This window comes from Hemitrygon akajei, chromosome 1 (genome assembly GCF_048418815.1).
Source record: "Hemitrygon akajei chromosome 1, sHemAka1.3, whole genome shotgun sequence".
Taxonomy (NCBI): Eukaryota; Metazoa; Chordata; class Chondrichthyes; order Myliobatiformes; family Dasyatidae; genus Hemitrygon; species Hemitrygon akajei.
Window position 1 is genome coordinate 96,622,153 of NC_133124.1, and position 16,947 is coordinate 96,639,099.

At 38.3% G+C, this 16,947-nt stretch overlaps 1 protein-coding gene across 4 annotated transcripts in view; it reads left to right on the forward strand.

The window, feature by feature from the left end:
- The window catches only part of col22a1 (collagen, type XXII, alpha 1), a 272,437-nt gene that overhangs the window by 205,938 nt on the left and 49,552 nt on the right, over nt 1–16,947 (forward strand). For all 4 annotated transcript variants that reach the window (XM_073048247.1, XM_073048265.1, XM_073048274.1 and 1 more), the window contains 7 exons: nt 2,469–2,522; nt 5,807–5,860; nt 7,282–7,335; nt 8,612–8,665; nt 11,391–11,495; nt 11,682–11,726; nt 15,065–15,142. In XM_073048247.1, coding sequence (XP_072904348.1) covers nt 2,469–2,522; nt 5,807–5,860; nt 7,282–7,335; nt 8,612–8,665; nt 11,391–11,495; nt 11,682–11,726; nt 15,065–15,142 — 444 coding nt within the window. The remainder of the gene's footprint in view (nt 1–2,468; nt 2,523–5,806; nt 5,861–7,281; nt 7,336–8,611; nt 8,666–11,390; nt 11,496–11,681; nt 11,727–15,064; nt 15,143–16,947) is intronic.

The window sequence follows — 16,947 nt, forward strand, 5'->3', positions numbered from 1 at the left end:
AAGCTAGTCCCACAGGGTGTTATAGGTGTCAGGAACATGGTACCAGTGGAATGTACTTGTGGGGATGATGGTAGAGCAGAGACAGCTGAAGTTTCTGGGAATGGTTCACAAGGTGCAGGATAGTTAAGTCCCATAGAGGAAGAAATTCTCAAATGGCAGGGGTAGGCCACAATGGCTGACAAGGGAAGTTAGGGACTGCATGAAAGCCAAGGAAAGGGCATATAAGGTAGCAAAAGTGAGTGGAAAGTTGCAAATAAAAAGGTTATTAGAAGGGAAAGGATGAAATATGACTGCAGACTAGCTAATAATATAAAGCAGGATACGAAAAGAGATAAGATTGAGAGATAAGTTTGGACCACTGGAAAATGATGCTGGTGAGGTAGTAATGAAGGACAAAGAAATGGCAGATAAACTTAATGGTACTTCGCTGTGGAAGACACTAGCAGTATGCCAGAGGTCGATGAGTGTCAGGTAGCAGGAGTGAGTGCCATTGTTATTACAAAGGAAAAAGTGTGAGGCAATCTCTAATGTCTGAAGGTGGATAAGACACCTGGACCAGATGGACTACATCCTAGAGTCCTGAGAGAGGTTGCTGAAAAGATAACACATACATTGGTCATGATCTTTCAAGAATCACTTGATTTTGGCATGGTCCCGGAGGACTGGAAGATTGCAGTGTTATTCCACTCTTTAAGAAGGGAGGAAGGCAAAAGGAAGAAAATTATAAGCAGGTTAACCTAATCTCTGTGGTCGATAAAGTGTTGGAGTCTATTATTAAGGATAAGGTTTTGAAGTACTTTGAGATGAATAATAAAATAATTCAAAGTCAGCATGGTGTCTGTAAAGGGAAATTTTGCCTGACAAATCTGTTAGAGATTTTTGAGGAAGTAACAGGCAGGGTGAACAAAGGAGAGGCAATAGATGTCAGTTACTTGGATTTTCAGAAGGCACTTGATAAGGTGCCACATGAGGCTGCCTAATAAGATAAAATCCTATGGTATTACAGGAAAGATACTGGCATGGATAGCAGAATGGCTGACAGGCAGGGGGGCAGCAAGTGGAAATAAACAGATCCTTTTCTGGTTAGCTGCCGGTGATTAATGGTGTACCTCAGTGGTCAGTAATGGGACTACTGGTTTAACATCATTTATCAATGCTTTAGATAATAGAATTGATGGCCTTGTGTCTAAGTTTGTGGATGATATGAAGATAGGAGAAGAGGTACGTAGTGCTGAGGAAGCAATGCGATTGCAGCAGGATTTAGACAAATTGGAAGAATGTGCACAAAATTGGCAGATGAAATACAGTGTTGGAAAATGTATGATAATGCAATTTGGTGAAAGGAACAATAGTGCAGACTATTATCTAAATGGCGGAAAGGTTCAAACATCAGAGGTGCAAAGGGATTTAGGAGTCCTCATGCAAGACTCCTAAAAGGTTAATTTACAGGTTGAGTCTGTGGTAAAGAAGGCAAATGTAACATTGGCATTTATTTCAGGTGGTGCAGAATATAAAAGCAAGGAGATAAAGCTGAGCCTTTATAAGACACTAGTCAAGCCACATTTGGAGTATTGTCAACAGCTTTGGGCCCCACATCTCAGAAAGGATGTATCGTAATTGGAGAGAGTCCAGAGGAGGTTCATGAGGATGATTCTGGGAATGAAGGGATTAATATATGAGGAGTGTTTTGCAGCTTTGGGCCTGTACTCACTGGATTTAGAAGTATGCGGGGGGATCTCAATGAAAGGACTAGATAAGGTGGATGTGGGGAGGATGTTTCCTATAGTGGGGCTATCCAGAACTAGAAGGCACAGCCTCAAATTTGAAGGACAAGCCTTTAGAACAGAGGTAAAGAGGAAGCTTTTTAGCCAAAGAGAAGTAAATCTGTGAAATGCTCTACCACAGACTGCAGTGGAGGCCAAGTCCATGCATATGATTAAGGCAGAAGTTGACTGTTTCATGATCGATCAGAGCATCAAAGGATATGGTGAGAAGGCAGGTGTATGGGGTTGGGTGGGACCTGGGATCAGCCATGATGGATTAGCAAAGCAGACTCGATGGGCTGAATGGCCTTAATGTACTCCTCTGTGTTATGGTCTTATGGAAGTAAATTTTTAGGGTCATTTAGACAGACTGATGCACAGGTAGAGAATAGAGCAATAATGACCATGTACAGGCACATGGGATTCATTTAGATTGGCTTTGTGGTTGGCCCAGTCACAGTGGGTTGGAAGACCTATATCTATATTGTACTGTTTGGTTCTTCTCTAGAGTTGAATCTTCTTGTTTTGACTGTGTTACCATAAAAAAATTTCTTCAACACACGTCTCTTATGAATTTAATAGAAGTAACAACTGCCAAAGCACACAATACAAGATTCAAAATATTTAGAGTGGTATTTTAAGCATCACTTATGAAATAGAAACTGGGTTTTACAGTCAGCATAAATTAAAATGTTTCTGTTTTAGGGGTCCCATGGAACACCAGGTGAAAGGGGACAACAAGGAACTCCAGGTTCAAAGGTATGTTCATTTTCCTGTATAAGAGTAATGCAAATTCTCTTTAATGCCGCTCAGAATGAAGAATGTACAAGTTAAAGAAGCTGGAAGTGCACAACTAGTCACACACAATTCGACATTCAAAAGAGTGAGAAGGCATCCTGTGTCAGATGTGAACCTTCAATAGACGATAGACCTTGAAGATTTGTGTACAATGAGTATTTGTGTAAAAGCTGAGGGACCAGGTGCTCATTAGGAAGGGAAAAGAGAAAGATTAGAAAGCTGATTTGTGTCAGTAAGTACACAGCAGGACCAGGGAGCTAGCAAACATTTTCTATATTGTCCCAATTTTCTACAATATGCTTTATCAGATTAATGGACTCTGGTCCGTTTTGAAACGTACCTGAAACTAGGAGTTAAGTTTACATGAATCATGATTATGTTGGAGGATTTCAAAGAGTATCTCCCTGAAGTCCCTCTTTGAAATGATGCCTTTCAAAAGTTTGAGAATAGAAGTGTAAATTAGTGCTGTTCTAAGGCTATATTTGCAAACTTGCACTTCCTTGTTATTGTTTCTTTTTATTATGTTGTGTTGGTGAGAAATTCACCTTCAAGTAGATAAATATTAGAGATTATGCTTTGCTGTAGTTTGACAAGGGTTACATTATTTCAGATAATTTTCCTGTTATAATTTTATTAGATAGATAGATACTTTATTCATCCCCATGGGGAAATTCAACTTTTTTTCCAATGTCCCATACACTTGTTGTAGCAAAACTAATTACATACAATACTTAACTCAGTAAAAAATATGATATGCATCTAAATCACTATCTCAAAAAGCATTAATAATAGCTTTTAAAAAGTTCTTAAGTCCTGGCGGTTGAATTGTAAAGCCTAATGGCATTGGGGAGTATTGACCTCTTCATCCTGTCTGAGGAGCATTGCATCGATAGTAACCTGTCGCTGAAACTGCTTCTCTGTCTCTGGATGGTGCTAAATGGGTCAACAGCAAATTGTCCTGTGGAGATTTAATTCTATAAAGATAATCTAAAACCTGTCGATATTTATTCTAAACAGAAAGTCTTTAGAGCATCTTTTTTTAGCATTATGGATGGAGTTTCCAATTCGGCACAATCAGTAATTACCACATAAATCATTGAACAGCGCAGTATAGGCCCTTCAGCCCAAAATGTTGTGCCAACCCTTCACAGTAACCTACTCTAAGATCAACCAAACCCCCCTCCCTCCCCTATAGTTCTCCATTTTTCTTTCATCCATGTGCCTATCTAAGACTCTCTAAAATGTCCATAATGAATCTGCCTCTACCACTACACCTTACAGCATGTTCCACTCACTATCACTCTCTGTGTAAAAGTCCTACCCCTGAAATCCCCCTATACTTTCTTCCAATGTCCCTCATATTAGTCATTTCTGCCCTAGGTAAAGGTATCTGGCTGTCCACTCAATTTATGCCTCTTATAATTGTATACTCCTCTCTCAAGGGGCCTTGCATCCTACTTCACTGAAAAAAGAAGATTGTAAGCTTGATCAACTTTTCCTCATAATATGTGTTCTCTAATCTAGGCAGCATTCTGGTAAACCTCTTCTGCACCTTCTCTAAAAATTCCACATCCTTCCTATAATGAGGCAACTAGAACTGAACACAATATTTAAACTGTATCATCTTGTACTCCACTATCTAGTCACCTCTCATTAAAATTAAACCCACATTTAATCATGCTTCTATTTTTGCCCATAACAACTTCTGAAATTTAATTGCACATCACAGAAGATAAAGTTTAAAAGTTCAAAGATTCAAGTTATTATAACTCTGAAATTCGTCTTCTCCAGAAGGCCAAAAAATACAGAAAAACCATGGAAGTCATTGAAGTCCCCCCCACCCCACCATTGCATGAAAAAGGAAAAAAAAAACGAACTCCTAAACCCCAACCCCCTCCAACCTCTCCTCACACAAAAACTAACAGATTGCCCACCCAGACACGACAGTGGAAACATTAAACCCCACACCCCCAACCTCTCTCTCGCACGAAAGCAAATAGATCACCCACCTGGACACGGCAGGTAAAACATCAAACCCCTAACCCCTGATTTTCTCCCGGACAAAGAGACAGTGATAATAACATCAAATCCCAACTCCTCTCTCACCCAGAAAAGTAACATATTCCTCGTCTGCAAATTGACAAGAAGAAAGAAAACACTGAAAAACTGAAGGAGAGTAATATAAACTACAGTCCACACCAATAACCACATGCATCTCAGAATTTTGAAACATCGAGAAGAGCAACAGCTCAAACTTGGTACTTCCGTGAAATCTTCATCCGCTGAGAAGAGGCCTCCTGACCTCTGGCCCGATTCGGCCACCAATCAGCACAATTTGTACTTTTTAACATATGCAATTGTTAAATTCTGAAAATATTTTTCGGTGTATTAAAACCAATAACCTTTGTAAACATTTGACTACTACAGTACAACTATGTATCTCCAGAAATGTCTGTTTATTTCAGACTTTCAACATCTATAGTTTTTCATTTTCAACTATTCAAAATAAATGAGCCATAATACTCAGATCCTACCATCTTGTTCATGCTAAATATATCATGCAACATACCACAAAAATTAATAAGCCATAGCGTTATTGTGGAGAACTACATATACCTGTCTGGACATGCCCCTCCGCTGACTGCTCCTGGGGCTCTTCCCACAGACCCCTGTATAAAGGCGATTGGAGGCACTGCTCCTCCCTCAGTCTCCAGGATGTTGTGTGATGGCATCTTGCTGCTGACAGTGCTTTCTTCCAGCTAATAAAAGCCTATCTCACCTCACGTCTCCGAGAGTTATTGATGGTGCATCAATTATCAAACTAAACTAGATTTTTAAAAAGTTGATAAAAATATTTTCAGACTAGATTTGAGTATGCTAACTAATTCCTTCATAAAATTTTATAACAAGACTTTTTGAAGCTTTGAACTACTTGTTATTGCCATACAGTTAATAGATTCATTCAAACTTTAAGGTCCCTTCAAGAAACTGTATTGAAGCACTTTTGAAACATTTGTGAAAGATCATAGAAACATTTGTTGCACTGCAAATAATCTGCATTTAAATTTCAGCTTTTCTTGGTGCTAGTGAAGTGAATTTTGGAGAATCTGTGCCAATATGAATAAAGCAGTCAGATAAAATCTCCACGACTGGGTGTTTTATATTCCACTTGTGCATATGTAAATGTGAAATCAATTCAGTCTTGTTGGAATATTTAACTGATATTGGCTACCTTTAATCGTCAGGGTCAGCAAGGTGATCCTGGGCCTCCTGGGATTCCAGGGGAAAAAGGTGAAATGGTAAGTTATTTATTTAAATACTATTAATTTTGCTAATACATTTATAATATCTAATTGGCCAAAAATAAGAGCAACTCCTTTCTCAGAGAACAATTACTGCAAACCCATCCCTGACACTTCTCCATAAATCTGTACATTTTTAGCATTTGTTTTTATCTATTTCCTTCCAGTAGTTTTTAAGCAGACAGTGAGATCATAAGAACTTGCTTTCTAAAAATATTTTGCCTCAACATCCTTTACTTTATTCCCTTGTAGTTATATTAAATCCATGTTCATTGTTTTGCAGGCTTCCTGACAGTGGAAATGCTTTGTATTTATTTGTTATGATTTTGAATACCTCTGTTAAGTCATTCTTTAAGTGACCAACCATAGCTTTGCCAGTGTCTTCATATAGCTGGTATCTGCTACACCCCTGTGACATTTGATGCATGGAATTAGCTGTAATACTTAGGTTGATTATTGAGCCTGAGTGGTCATTTATTTAAAAAGAAACGTCATTTTTGTTTTCCTGTAACTCAAGCATGGAAACCAAAATGCACAGTAATTTCCCCATAGCTTTGTCAGGACTTGAAAAAATTTAACAGGTGTGAGCCCTCAGTTCTTGTATAGCCATGCCTTTCTAAAGTGACAAATAACATAAACAGGCATTTCTGTCATGCTCCTAATTTAGAGAAAGATACAAAAGATGAATGAACACTGAGCCAATGGAAGATGACCAAATTCTCATAATATTTAATGAGAAAAGAGATTGTGCATAAACTTTTAGGAAAAATTGTAAAACAACTTAGTCTCTTCATTGTCATTCCCTAACCAAGTACATCTTTCAATCAAGAACTACTAGTTCTGCAGTCTACCTCAGTTGCCTTCCAATTCAAGTGAAATTTGTTTCCATTTCCTTTTGAAAACTAACACCGTTTCAATATCACACTCTGTAACCTTGCCAATTTGCCACTGCAGCCAGCTCATTTACTCTAGTAACTGTAGCCAAACTACATCTTTACAGAGTACTTCCTTCACCAACTACATCTCGATTACTCCCATCACCAACTACTAGTGAGTAATCCCACCAAACATTGCCATGCTCAGTGCTATTTGAGTTAAATCCCTCCAAGAGTTGCCTCTCTCCATTCCAGTTCAATGTTGGCAAAGATGTGCCCTCAGCTCATTCTAATTCTCCAAACAACATCCTTACAGAGACCAAATTGAAATCAGCTTGAGTTTATGATTCTCTTGAGGTTTATAACATCTATAATTAACAGCCTTCTGCTGACTGAATACTTGCAGTGAATGGCTTAGGATTGCTTTAAAGCAATAGTGCCACCATTTTATTTCAGAACTACTTCAGTGATAAATTCAGTGAATGATCTGAGCTAAATTGTTAAACACTGGAGATACATTTGTTTTCGCTTATCTCACTGCAGGGTCTAACTGGAAGACTAGGCCCACCAGGTCCACATGGGGTCCCAGGAAATGTGGTAAGTGCAAAGGAATCAATGCTGGCAGTGAATTCCTTTCAAATGGCGAATGTGAGCTTGTGAGTTGTTTGGTTGGAGGTAGATCAGGAGGAACTGGTGACAGGATTGAAGCTGAGTGAGATGTTTGTCCAAATAAATGTAATTGATCACAGTATAAAAATTAATGTTTACATGACGTGCGAGAAAGACAGATGGAAATAAAATCTCATAAAAATAATTTAGTATATTGACCCACGTACTTCTTTGAAAAAATATACGATTCAAATCAATCAATATTCCTGCAAGCTGAGCTGGTTGGATATTTTGTACTTGTTGCCATTGGTCAATGTGGAGACTAAATGTTTCACCAAACTGAGACCCATGCTAGCTGCATCAAGCTATATGGACAAAGAAGGAAAGTGGTATAAAATTAAATAACAAACTTAGAAATGAAATTTTGAAGTTTTTTACTTGAATCGTGATGCAGTGCACGTTATTCAGGTCTAGTGTATATTGCTATTACCTAAATCTTAGAGATTGGCAGTTTGGTAGTTTCTATTGGTGCAACAAATGTTCATCTTCATGTGTGCAGATTGAATTACATGGCTGGTGGCTTGATCATTTGTCAGAATGACCATACTAGGCTTAAGTTGTGATAACCAATAAAAGGACATGTGGTCATGTGGCAATTAGACATGTCAAGTTTGTTAATGCAACTTTTTCCATCGTCTTACAAAGGCTTTGTCTGCAGGGTTGAATAGATTGATTAGCATCACATAAAGTGAAAAAATCCTGAACCTTGAACCTGGCCCATTTTTAGACATCTATTTCCTTACTATCGAGAATCACGCAGGTCTGGTAAATTTTTCATTTCATAATCCACCATTTTAGAGGCCAATTACAAGATTTGCAATGCTTCCTCTCAGAAACTCCATCTCAGCTTCTCCAAGCCCAGAGTCTGCTGAATGTACCTTTGCTCAGGTAACTCCCAGCCTGGTCCCTTGTCTAACAGAACCTGTGTGACAGTGGGGTACTGAGACAATTGTGATGCTTCTGATTTTCTTTTTCTCCCTTTAATAAATACCATGCCATCCATCCAATTATTAAGAGCTCAGTAAACAGCCCTCAAAGCTACGGTGCTACAGAGGGATGTTTGAGGGTTGAATCCACCTCCCTTTCCAAAGACCTCTCTGAGTGATGGCTAATTAGTGTGCAGGGCAGCATTCAGGAAAAGGATATTTCACAGATGATGCAGTTCTTAAAAAATATTAATACCTAATGTGTCCTTGTTACACAGGGAATCCCTGGAGTGGCGGGTCCTCCAGGCAAAGATGGTCTCAGAGGTGAAAAGGTAAGATACTGTTAATAATAAGATACAAGGTCTGTTGTCTTGGCAATAACTGAGATGTAAACATCCTTTGGAAAGCTTTTGTTTTGAAGTGACTTGAAATTAAATAGGAGGGTGGGATTAAAGGTAGATTGATGCATGCATACCCACCGCTTCTGAATAAGAAACTCATTCTGCTTTAAACTTGACGACCTCACAAATCGTAACATAGCACGATTCTAGGATTAAACTCCACCTGCCATTTCTCCACTCACAACTGTAACTGATTGTTTGATCCATTGAAAACTTTCCTCACCTGCAACTCCACCAATTTTTGTATCCTCTGCAAGCTGAACAACCAAGCAATCTATTATAAATATTGAGGACCCAGTACCTAACCCTATGGATCACCACTGGACACAGATCTCTAACCAGAATAACAAACACCTTTCCGCTACGACCCACTTCCTTCCATAGTCCAAAGCAATTTTGAATCAAAACTACAAATTCACCATGGAACCCATGCATTCTGAACATTGCAACATGCAGGATCTTATCAATTGCCCAACTAAAATCGATGTAAGCAACCTCTACAGCCCCCATCCTCATAAGTTGTCTTGGTCACCTCCTCAAAATCCTGAATCAAGTTCATAAGACTCAAACTTAAATGTGAAATAGTTAAATTAATTTCAGTCAAAATAGTACTTACAGTAATAATAAAAGTTAAAATGCTGACAATGCTGAGCAAGTCAACAAATCAGGCCGTGTCTATGGAAAGAATCACAGGGTTAATGTTTCACATTAATGACAATGACAATGTTACCAGTTTCATTCTCACCAGATGCACTTTTTTTTCTCTTCTTGTATTTCAGAATTTCAGCAAACCCATTTTATTCAAAGAGTTATTTTACAAAGCTGTTAAGGGGATAATGGGCTGTGAAATTCTTTGAGTAATTGTCCTTACCACAAATTTTAATTGAGATTTTACTCTTTTAGAGACAGACCCAAATCCACGTGCTTGAGGGATTTCACACCAGTGGGTTTTGGGGAAAACAATGAGCAAGTATCCAGACGTACAAAAAAGCTGGATGAACTCAGCAGGTCAGGCAGCATCCGTTGAAAGAAGCAGTCAATATTTCGGGTCGAGACCCTTCGTCAGGACTGACAGTCGTTGACTGCTTCTTTCAACGGATGCTGCCCGATCTGCTGAGTTCATCCAGCTTTTTTGTATTCTTGATTTGATCACAGCATCTGCAGTGTACTTTGTGAGCAAGTATCCAGGTTCCTGAAATAGTTGAATGAGAAGTATTTGCTCTCTGAGAGAACATACCCATTGGGTTTAGGTGGGGAGAAGGGTGTGGTAATAGCAGCAAGCTTTAATAAAAATTAAAATTCTGCATTTGTTGGAAATCTAATATAAAAGTAGAAAACATGGGGAATGTTCAGCAGCATCTGTAGAGAAAGGTAAATAGTTAACACTTCAGATCAATGACCTCTCATCACACCTGGAAAAGTGAGAAAACAGATGTATGTTTGAATTGCAGAGAGGGGAACCAGAGGGCAGAGCAAAGTGAATGTCAGTGTATGGTGGAGACCAAGGTTGCGTAGGTGACACAACATGTCTGTGTTGTCTGTTTAATAGATTTATTTGTAACATTAAATGTGTGATCTCCTGGGTATTTCCAGTACTCAGCATTTTCATTAATATTTATGATTTTTTTCTGAAAGTCCTGAACTGTTGGCCTTAGATTTTAATGGTCAGATTTTGAAAATCTGTTATTTATTTTTCCTAGTTTAACAGCATCTCATGCAATGACTATGGTTAGAAGAGATGGTCTGAGCCATAAACATGAGCCATACTATATTTTTGAAGTATATTTTTAGAAAAAAAAAACTTGTCCTACTATTAGGATCTTCCAGGATATCTGTTACATGGAAACTTGTTGTGGTCCTGCTCACAGCACACCCAAATCCTGCAATGCCTGGTGACATGTGGGCCCCAGTGACAAGACTATATCCGTTGTGCCCCATGTGTCAAATGGGCTCTGAGTGCTTGGACCTGGTTAGGATAAATGCCAGCTATCCAGGTAGACATCAGTAAGAGCCAAGATCTTACAGTGGGTCTTTAGTCAATTCTTACATTCACCACGTGGCACTGGACTTCAGAGAAACTCTCATCAGTCATTCCTTTTAAGGAGTTGGAGCTGTTCTCTGGATTCCCAACTCTTCCCTCGTGGTTACTGTTGACTTTATATTGGCATCCAGCTTATCAATGCCACAGGGGACGGACAGATTTCCTTTGCAGTACAGGAAGTCTTGTCCATTATGAGACTTTCCAATATAATTGTTCCAAAGCTGTACTACTCCATGGCAATCCTGTCTTGTGCCTTAAGAAAGGAAGTATGTATAATGCATGCCAACAACCCATCTAAAATCAGCAGTTCTCAGCATAAAAGCAGTGGCTTAAGTTAACAAGCCTGGTGCAAAATCTTAATCTAACAATGAAATGGTACCATCAGCAATCCTACTTGCCTATGATCCTTGTGCCTACATTTTGTCATGTAAAGTCTCGTCACGAGCATCTGACCAAGGGAACATGATAGCAGAGAGAAGGTTCAAATCTTTAATGTGACTATTAACTGGTTTTATAAATCCGCATTTGCATTCTTAGTCAACATTGTGAGATAGCTGTGAAGAGGAAAATAGTCATCCTCTCTCCACTTCTCATTCTTTCTACTGCCTACTACAGGGGGCACCTGGCAAAGATGGTGAGCCAGGAGTGCCTGGAACGCCCGGTGACCCTGGGCCAGCTGGGATCCCTGGACCACCAGGTGAAAGTATAACCGGGAAAACAGTAAGTTAACTCATGCTACACAATGTTTGGAAGTGTAGGCTTTTTGTTGTAAAACCAAGTATGTTCAGCTTAGTTTGGATCTTTTAAACCAAGTTACTCAGAATATTGACTTGGCAATTTTTTAAAAAAGACGTGCAAGGGTTATACTATTATTCAGCACATTAACATTGGAGTTTGTACTTATAGGGCCAGCCTGGTACATCTGGACTACCAGGACCCCAAGGACCCAAGGTAAGAAATTTATATATATATTAATTATATATAATTTATAGATATATATATCTATAGATATATATATATATATATATATATATACATATAGATCATTGTGGAACTGTATGTATATGTCTGTATCTATATGCTCTTATCTAAAAATATCAAGGCATACACATATTTTTTTCAGCATCATTGCTGATGCTTTTATTCACTGTCAAACAACACGATAATGAAGTCTTCACATGCAAGGCAAGTCCGTCTGCTAATTGTACGACATAGCAGGATGTTCCATGCAGTAGTTGGTTCTTAATATTCGTTGGTCCAAATGTTGCTTATTTTCCATTTGAAATGTCTTGGGAGAGTTAATGAGGTCCTCTCCTTCCTCTGCGCCCTCTTCGTCTTCTCCTCCTTCTCCGACCAACTCGTCTTCTTCCTCTTCCAGAGCTTTTCCGAGACTGGCCTCTTGCCATATTGCTGGTTTGGCTTAGCTCTGACTACTGCCAGCACTTCAGAAACGCTGGCTTTTTATACATGCAACGAATGGCAATTTCCTCCATGTCACCGATTGTGATGCGTACAAATGCTTAACACATATCCTTATATGGTATCATGACCATTTTGGTATACAATGCTTCTACCTGCACTTCATGACCTTTCATGGTATCGAAGTGCACATGTGACCTAATTTGTACATTTGACCCTCTTTATCCCTTATTAGGTATTGTTGTATTGCTGGCCATCTGTTGAGATGGGGCTATAAAACCAATAACATAAGTTCAATCTCTTTGATAAAATCAGTGCGTAGTAGGTGTGCTCTCTGAACCTGAACAGGGTGTCAGAGAGGTCATGCTTGGAACTTAAAATGGGCTTCAAAGTGTTGAGCCAGAAACAAAGCTGAGAGAAAATGCTAAACTGAGGAGACACAAGCTTTAAAGTTGCGAGCCTGAATCGAAGCAGGGAGAAAATGCTAATTGAGAAACCCCGAGTGAACGTGTATGCTTGGACATAGGAGTTCAAAATGAAGTGGATTTTAGTAAAGTCATGAGCTGAAGCCAGAAGACACAGAGATGTGAAGTGGACTTGTGTGGAGAAGATATTGAAAGTAACAAATAAAAGTTCTATTGAAATTGAAATTATCAGTTGCTCTTTTGTGAGCCTTTTCATGATGATAGATTTTTGCATTCTGCCTAAATCCCTTCCCTTTTCTGTTTCCGCTTCATCACCTTCCAGAAAATTTAAGAAATTAATGTTCATGTCATCATTTTGGAGGGTACCCAGATGGAATATGAGGTGTTGCTGCAGCTTCAAAGTTAACAAATTTCACGACACGTACCAGTGATAATAAACCTCATTCTGATTCTGCTCCTCCAACCTTAGAGTGGCTTCATTGTGGCAGTAGAGGAGGCCATGAAGCGATGTGTCACTATGGTAATGGGGATTGGAATTAAATGGTTGGCCATTGGCCTCAGGTGGAGTGTTGCCTCACCTGGGAGAACTGGGAGTCCCTGAATGGAGGTGAGGGAGGAGGTGAATGGCAGCTATAGCACTTTTTCCACTTGTAGGGATAAAGTGCCAGGAGGGAAATGAATAGGGAGGGACAAAAGCCAAAGGATTCACGGAGGGAGCAATCCCAGTGGAAAGCAGAGAGTGGCAGGGAAAAAATGATGTGTATCTAAGACATGTCTGAGATGAGTTAGAGATACGTGTTTTTGTAGCCACAGTGTTTACGTGGCTACAACACTATAAACCAACTGCATTCCTTTTCCTTTTTGTTCCTGAATGTCTTTCTCACCCATGTATCCAGTTTCTTTAAATCATAATTAATTTATTCCCAGTCATTTGCACACCTGTAACCTCTTCCATGAATTTCAGGTTACATTTGTCACCAAATTCAAACACCTAGACTTTGACATTCCATTGAGGGACACTTGCATTGTCAGCAATGCCATTTTATGGATAAAATGTGAAGTAACTTTAAATGTCAGTTAGAAAGCTCTTAGAGAGGCACATCAATATGCTGAGAATAGAGAGATATGAACCAAGTACAAGTAGAAAGGAGTGGACGTAATAGACTTCATTCAGGGATGGCAAGCCTATGGCATGCATGTTCAAAATGGCACATGCAAAATTTTGTAGGCACTGTGACATGCAGTAAGAGCTCTTGATTCTTTAAACCCAACCCGTTATTAAAAAGGTACATAATGATTATCTTTACTGCCAAAGAAAATAGTGAAGTATTTTTCTTACAACACAAGAGCAGTGAAGTTGTTTTCACAAGAAACAGCTCATGTGAGCTTGGCACCAGCTTAGATAATTGTTAGAACACATGGTGTTGGATGATATGTTTTGAAATCCACACTGGCCTGGTGTACAAATCAGTATTTGGATAGTAAACAGTTACAATAACAATGCTATTTAGATATGATGTTATTTTCAATTGGCCTTTTATAAATTATGAACAATTTTTGAAGAGAATTTATAAAATGCCTCATTAATTTCAATCTGTCTCTGTTACACTTTTATTAATAGTGAAACAGTGAATGCACGTAAATAAGAAACAGGGCTCAACCTCTTTCCTTTTTTAAAAAAAAAAAGTCCATAATTATTTTTACTAATTTTTTAATTGATGATAATCTCTGTTCAAAACTATCATGACATGAGAGGAATTTTTTAGGAGCTCATTGCCAATTCGGGCACACGTTCTCAAAAAGATTCACCACCCCTGGAATTAGTTCACAACTGAAGGTGTTGTTGTACTGTAATATTCAATGCTATAAATTCTGTGTCGTCTTCAGTTTTGTAAGGAGTTCTCAAAAGATTTATGCAATTTTGATCAAGTACAGTTTATGGTTAGCCATAGCCAATGTTTACTTTTCAATAAACTACATCTTTTAATGATGAAACTAGTTTTGGCTCCTCCACAACTGGAGACATCAAGAACAAAGAGGAGATGAAACCTTCAAGAGTTTTCAGTGCTAAGAATAGCCGTAACCCTTAGAGCAAAAAAAATGTCTACCCGTATTCGATGTTGTGAGACCTTTAATGGTTATTTAAAATGCTACTACCTGCTGGAGGAAATCAACGGGTCAAGTAACACATGCACAGGGAAAGGAATTGATGACATTTCAGAGCTTACATCAAGGCTGAGTGTGCCAACCCAAAGTATCAACAATTCTTCCCCTCCCCAGATGATTCAACCCACTGAATTGCTCCTGCATGTGCTGTCGTGTTGTCTCCTGTGTCTCTAAGAGTTTCCAGTACCCACTAAGATAACACATAAAAATAAGAAATTAGAATGCAGCAAATTATTCATTCTCATGCCCTAACATGATCCATTCCTTTCCTCCTTGCAGGGTGATCCAGGGGATCCTGGAATACCAGGGATGACTGGTGAAAGGGGACCTCCAGGTGAAGGACTCCCTGGACCATCAGTAAGTTAAATGATAAATTGTCAAAAGTACTGTCTTTAGGAAACAAACATAAGTCAAGTAATTAAAGATATGTTGTGTTTTGGCTTTTAAGGTAACAGAAATTTAATTTTTATATGCTGATTTTTAGAAGCATTGGTTCCTCTACTCCATCAGCACATTTGATAAAAGGAAACAGGTTTCTATGTATTCTGTCTCAACTCCATCCCAAATGATGCAGGATAGCATCATGTCGGTGTAAATTTGAGATAATTTCAGCAATTTTACTCAATAGGCCTGTAAGTATAGGTCAAGCCCCTGACTGAAGGAACTGAGACCCAGGAAAAATGTAAAATTTGTTTTATTTTTGTGTGTTGCCACCTACATAAATGCACAAGAAGAGTTAAGAAAAGGATATTCTTTACTGAAGCTCATAATTCTCAATGCAACAGTTGGTGCAAAGTGTCATCTTACATTGGATACAAACCAGTCTTAAATCTCCCCTATGAACATATGCTTATGTCTGACATTCAGGAAATGATACAAAAAATTATGAATTCACTCAATCTATTGATCTCATTTATTGCACTTGACTGCAAGCTTCCTTTGGAATGTTTGAAGTATCCACTCCGAGCATGGTTGATTCCATGGGTCACTTTCCTGGCCAATAAATCAGGTTTCACATCCTGCTCTCCAATTATTAGCATAGCATAATTATCTTCGTTACTTTGAAAATGTTGTATTAAGTTTATGGATCATCATATTTTACTGTTATCTTCATATTTCTCAAAATGCCAAGTAATTGTTGAAATAACATTTTATCATTTGCTGTCATCGTGACACAATGCTTTCATCACTTGTGGATAACAATATGATCAGAGCTTGCTTACATCTAGAAGAGGCACTATGAACACATGACTCTGAAAGAATGCTAATGTTCTTCTCTTTGTTTCATAAGGCAAACTATTTATTAATATTATTCCTTCATTAATAACTCACTTTATGTGCTTGTTCACTGCCATTCTGCTTTAGCCCTCTCCCTGGCTCCATGTAAAATGATTTAAGGTTTCCAAGAACAGAAGATCAACACATTAATCTCCATCAATGAACATACACCAGAATAAAGGGACAGACACAAACACTGCATTTTTAACAAGAGACTGTGTGGAGATAAAATGCTTTTCTGGCAAATTTGCATTTGGATCATAATGTTTATGTACTCGTGAAATATCAAGGCAGTAGTTACACTTGTTAAAATCTAGCTTGGAATAATTCCTTGTCAGTAAACTCTCAAACCAATTACAAAACAATTTGTGAACAGTAATAAATTTAATGTCCTCCACAGAAAGCATCCATCATGACTTTTTACTCAGACTTGACAATATAGTGACATTTTCAAAAAGGCTGCCTGACCTCTTCATTTCACTAAGTGTTGCTCTGCCACCATACATTACTCACCAAAGGCAGAGGGTAAGGAGGATGATGAAACTCATCTGACTTTAAGATTTGGAATGAATTTATTTGAACTGCTTCCTCTATTTATTTTGTCCCTTTCATGACCTGTGGATTTTATCATTGCAAATTATTTGCCTTCATGCAAATTTGTTGATGTCACAATCACTTCTTCTATGACTGAATTATTTCACTAATTGTTAGTACCAGAATTTTAATTTTTAAGTATCATACCAACAAATGCCTAAACACTCTAATCTTCTGAATGCAATTATTGTCTGGTTGTCATGTTGCTAAAAAAGATGTTAGTTACATAGTTTAAAAAAAAAAATACAAATTGAACCTGAGAGTGCCAAATGCAAGAAAATAAAAAAAAA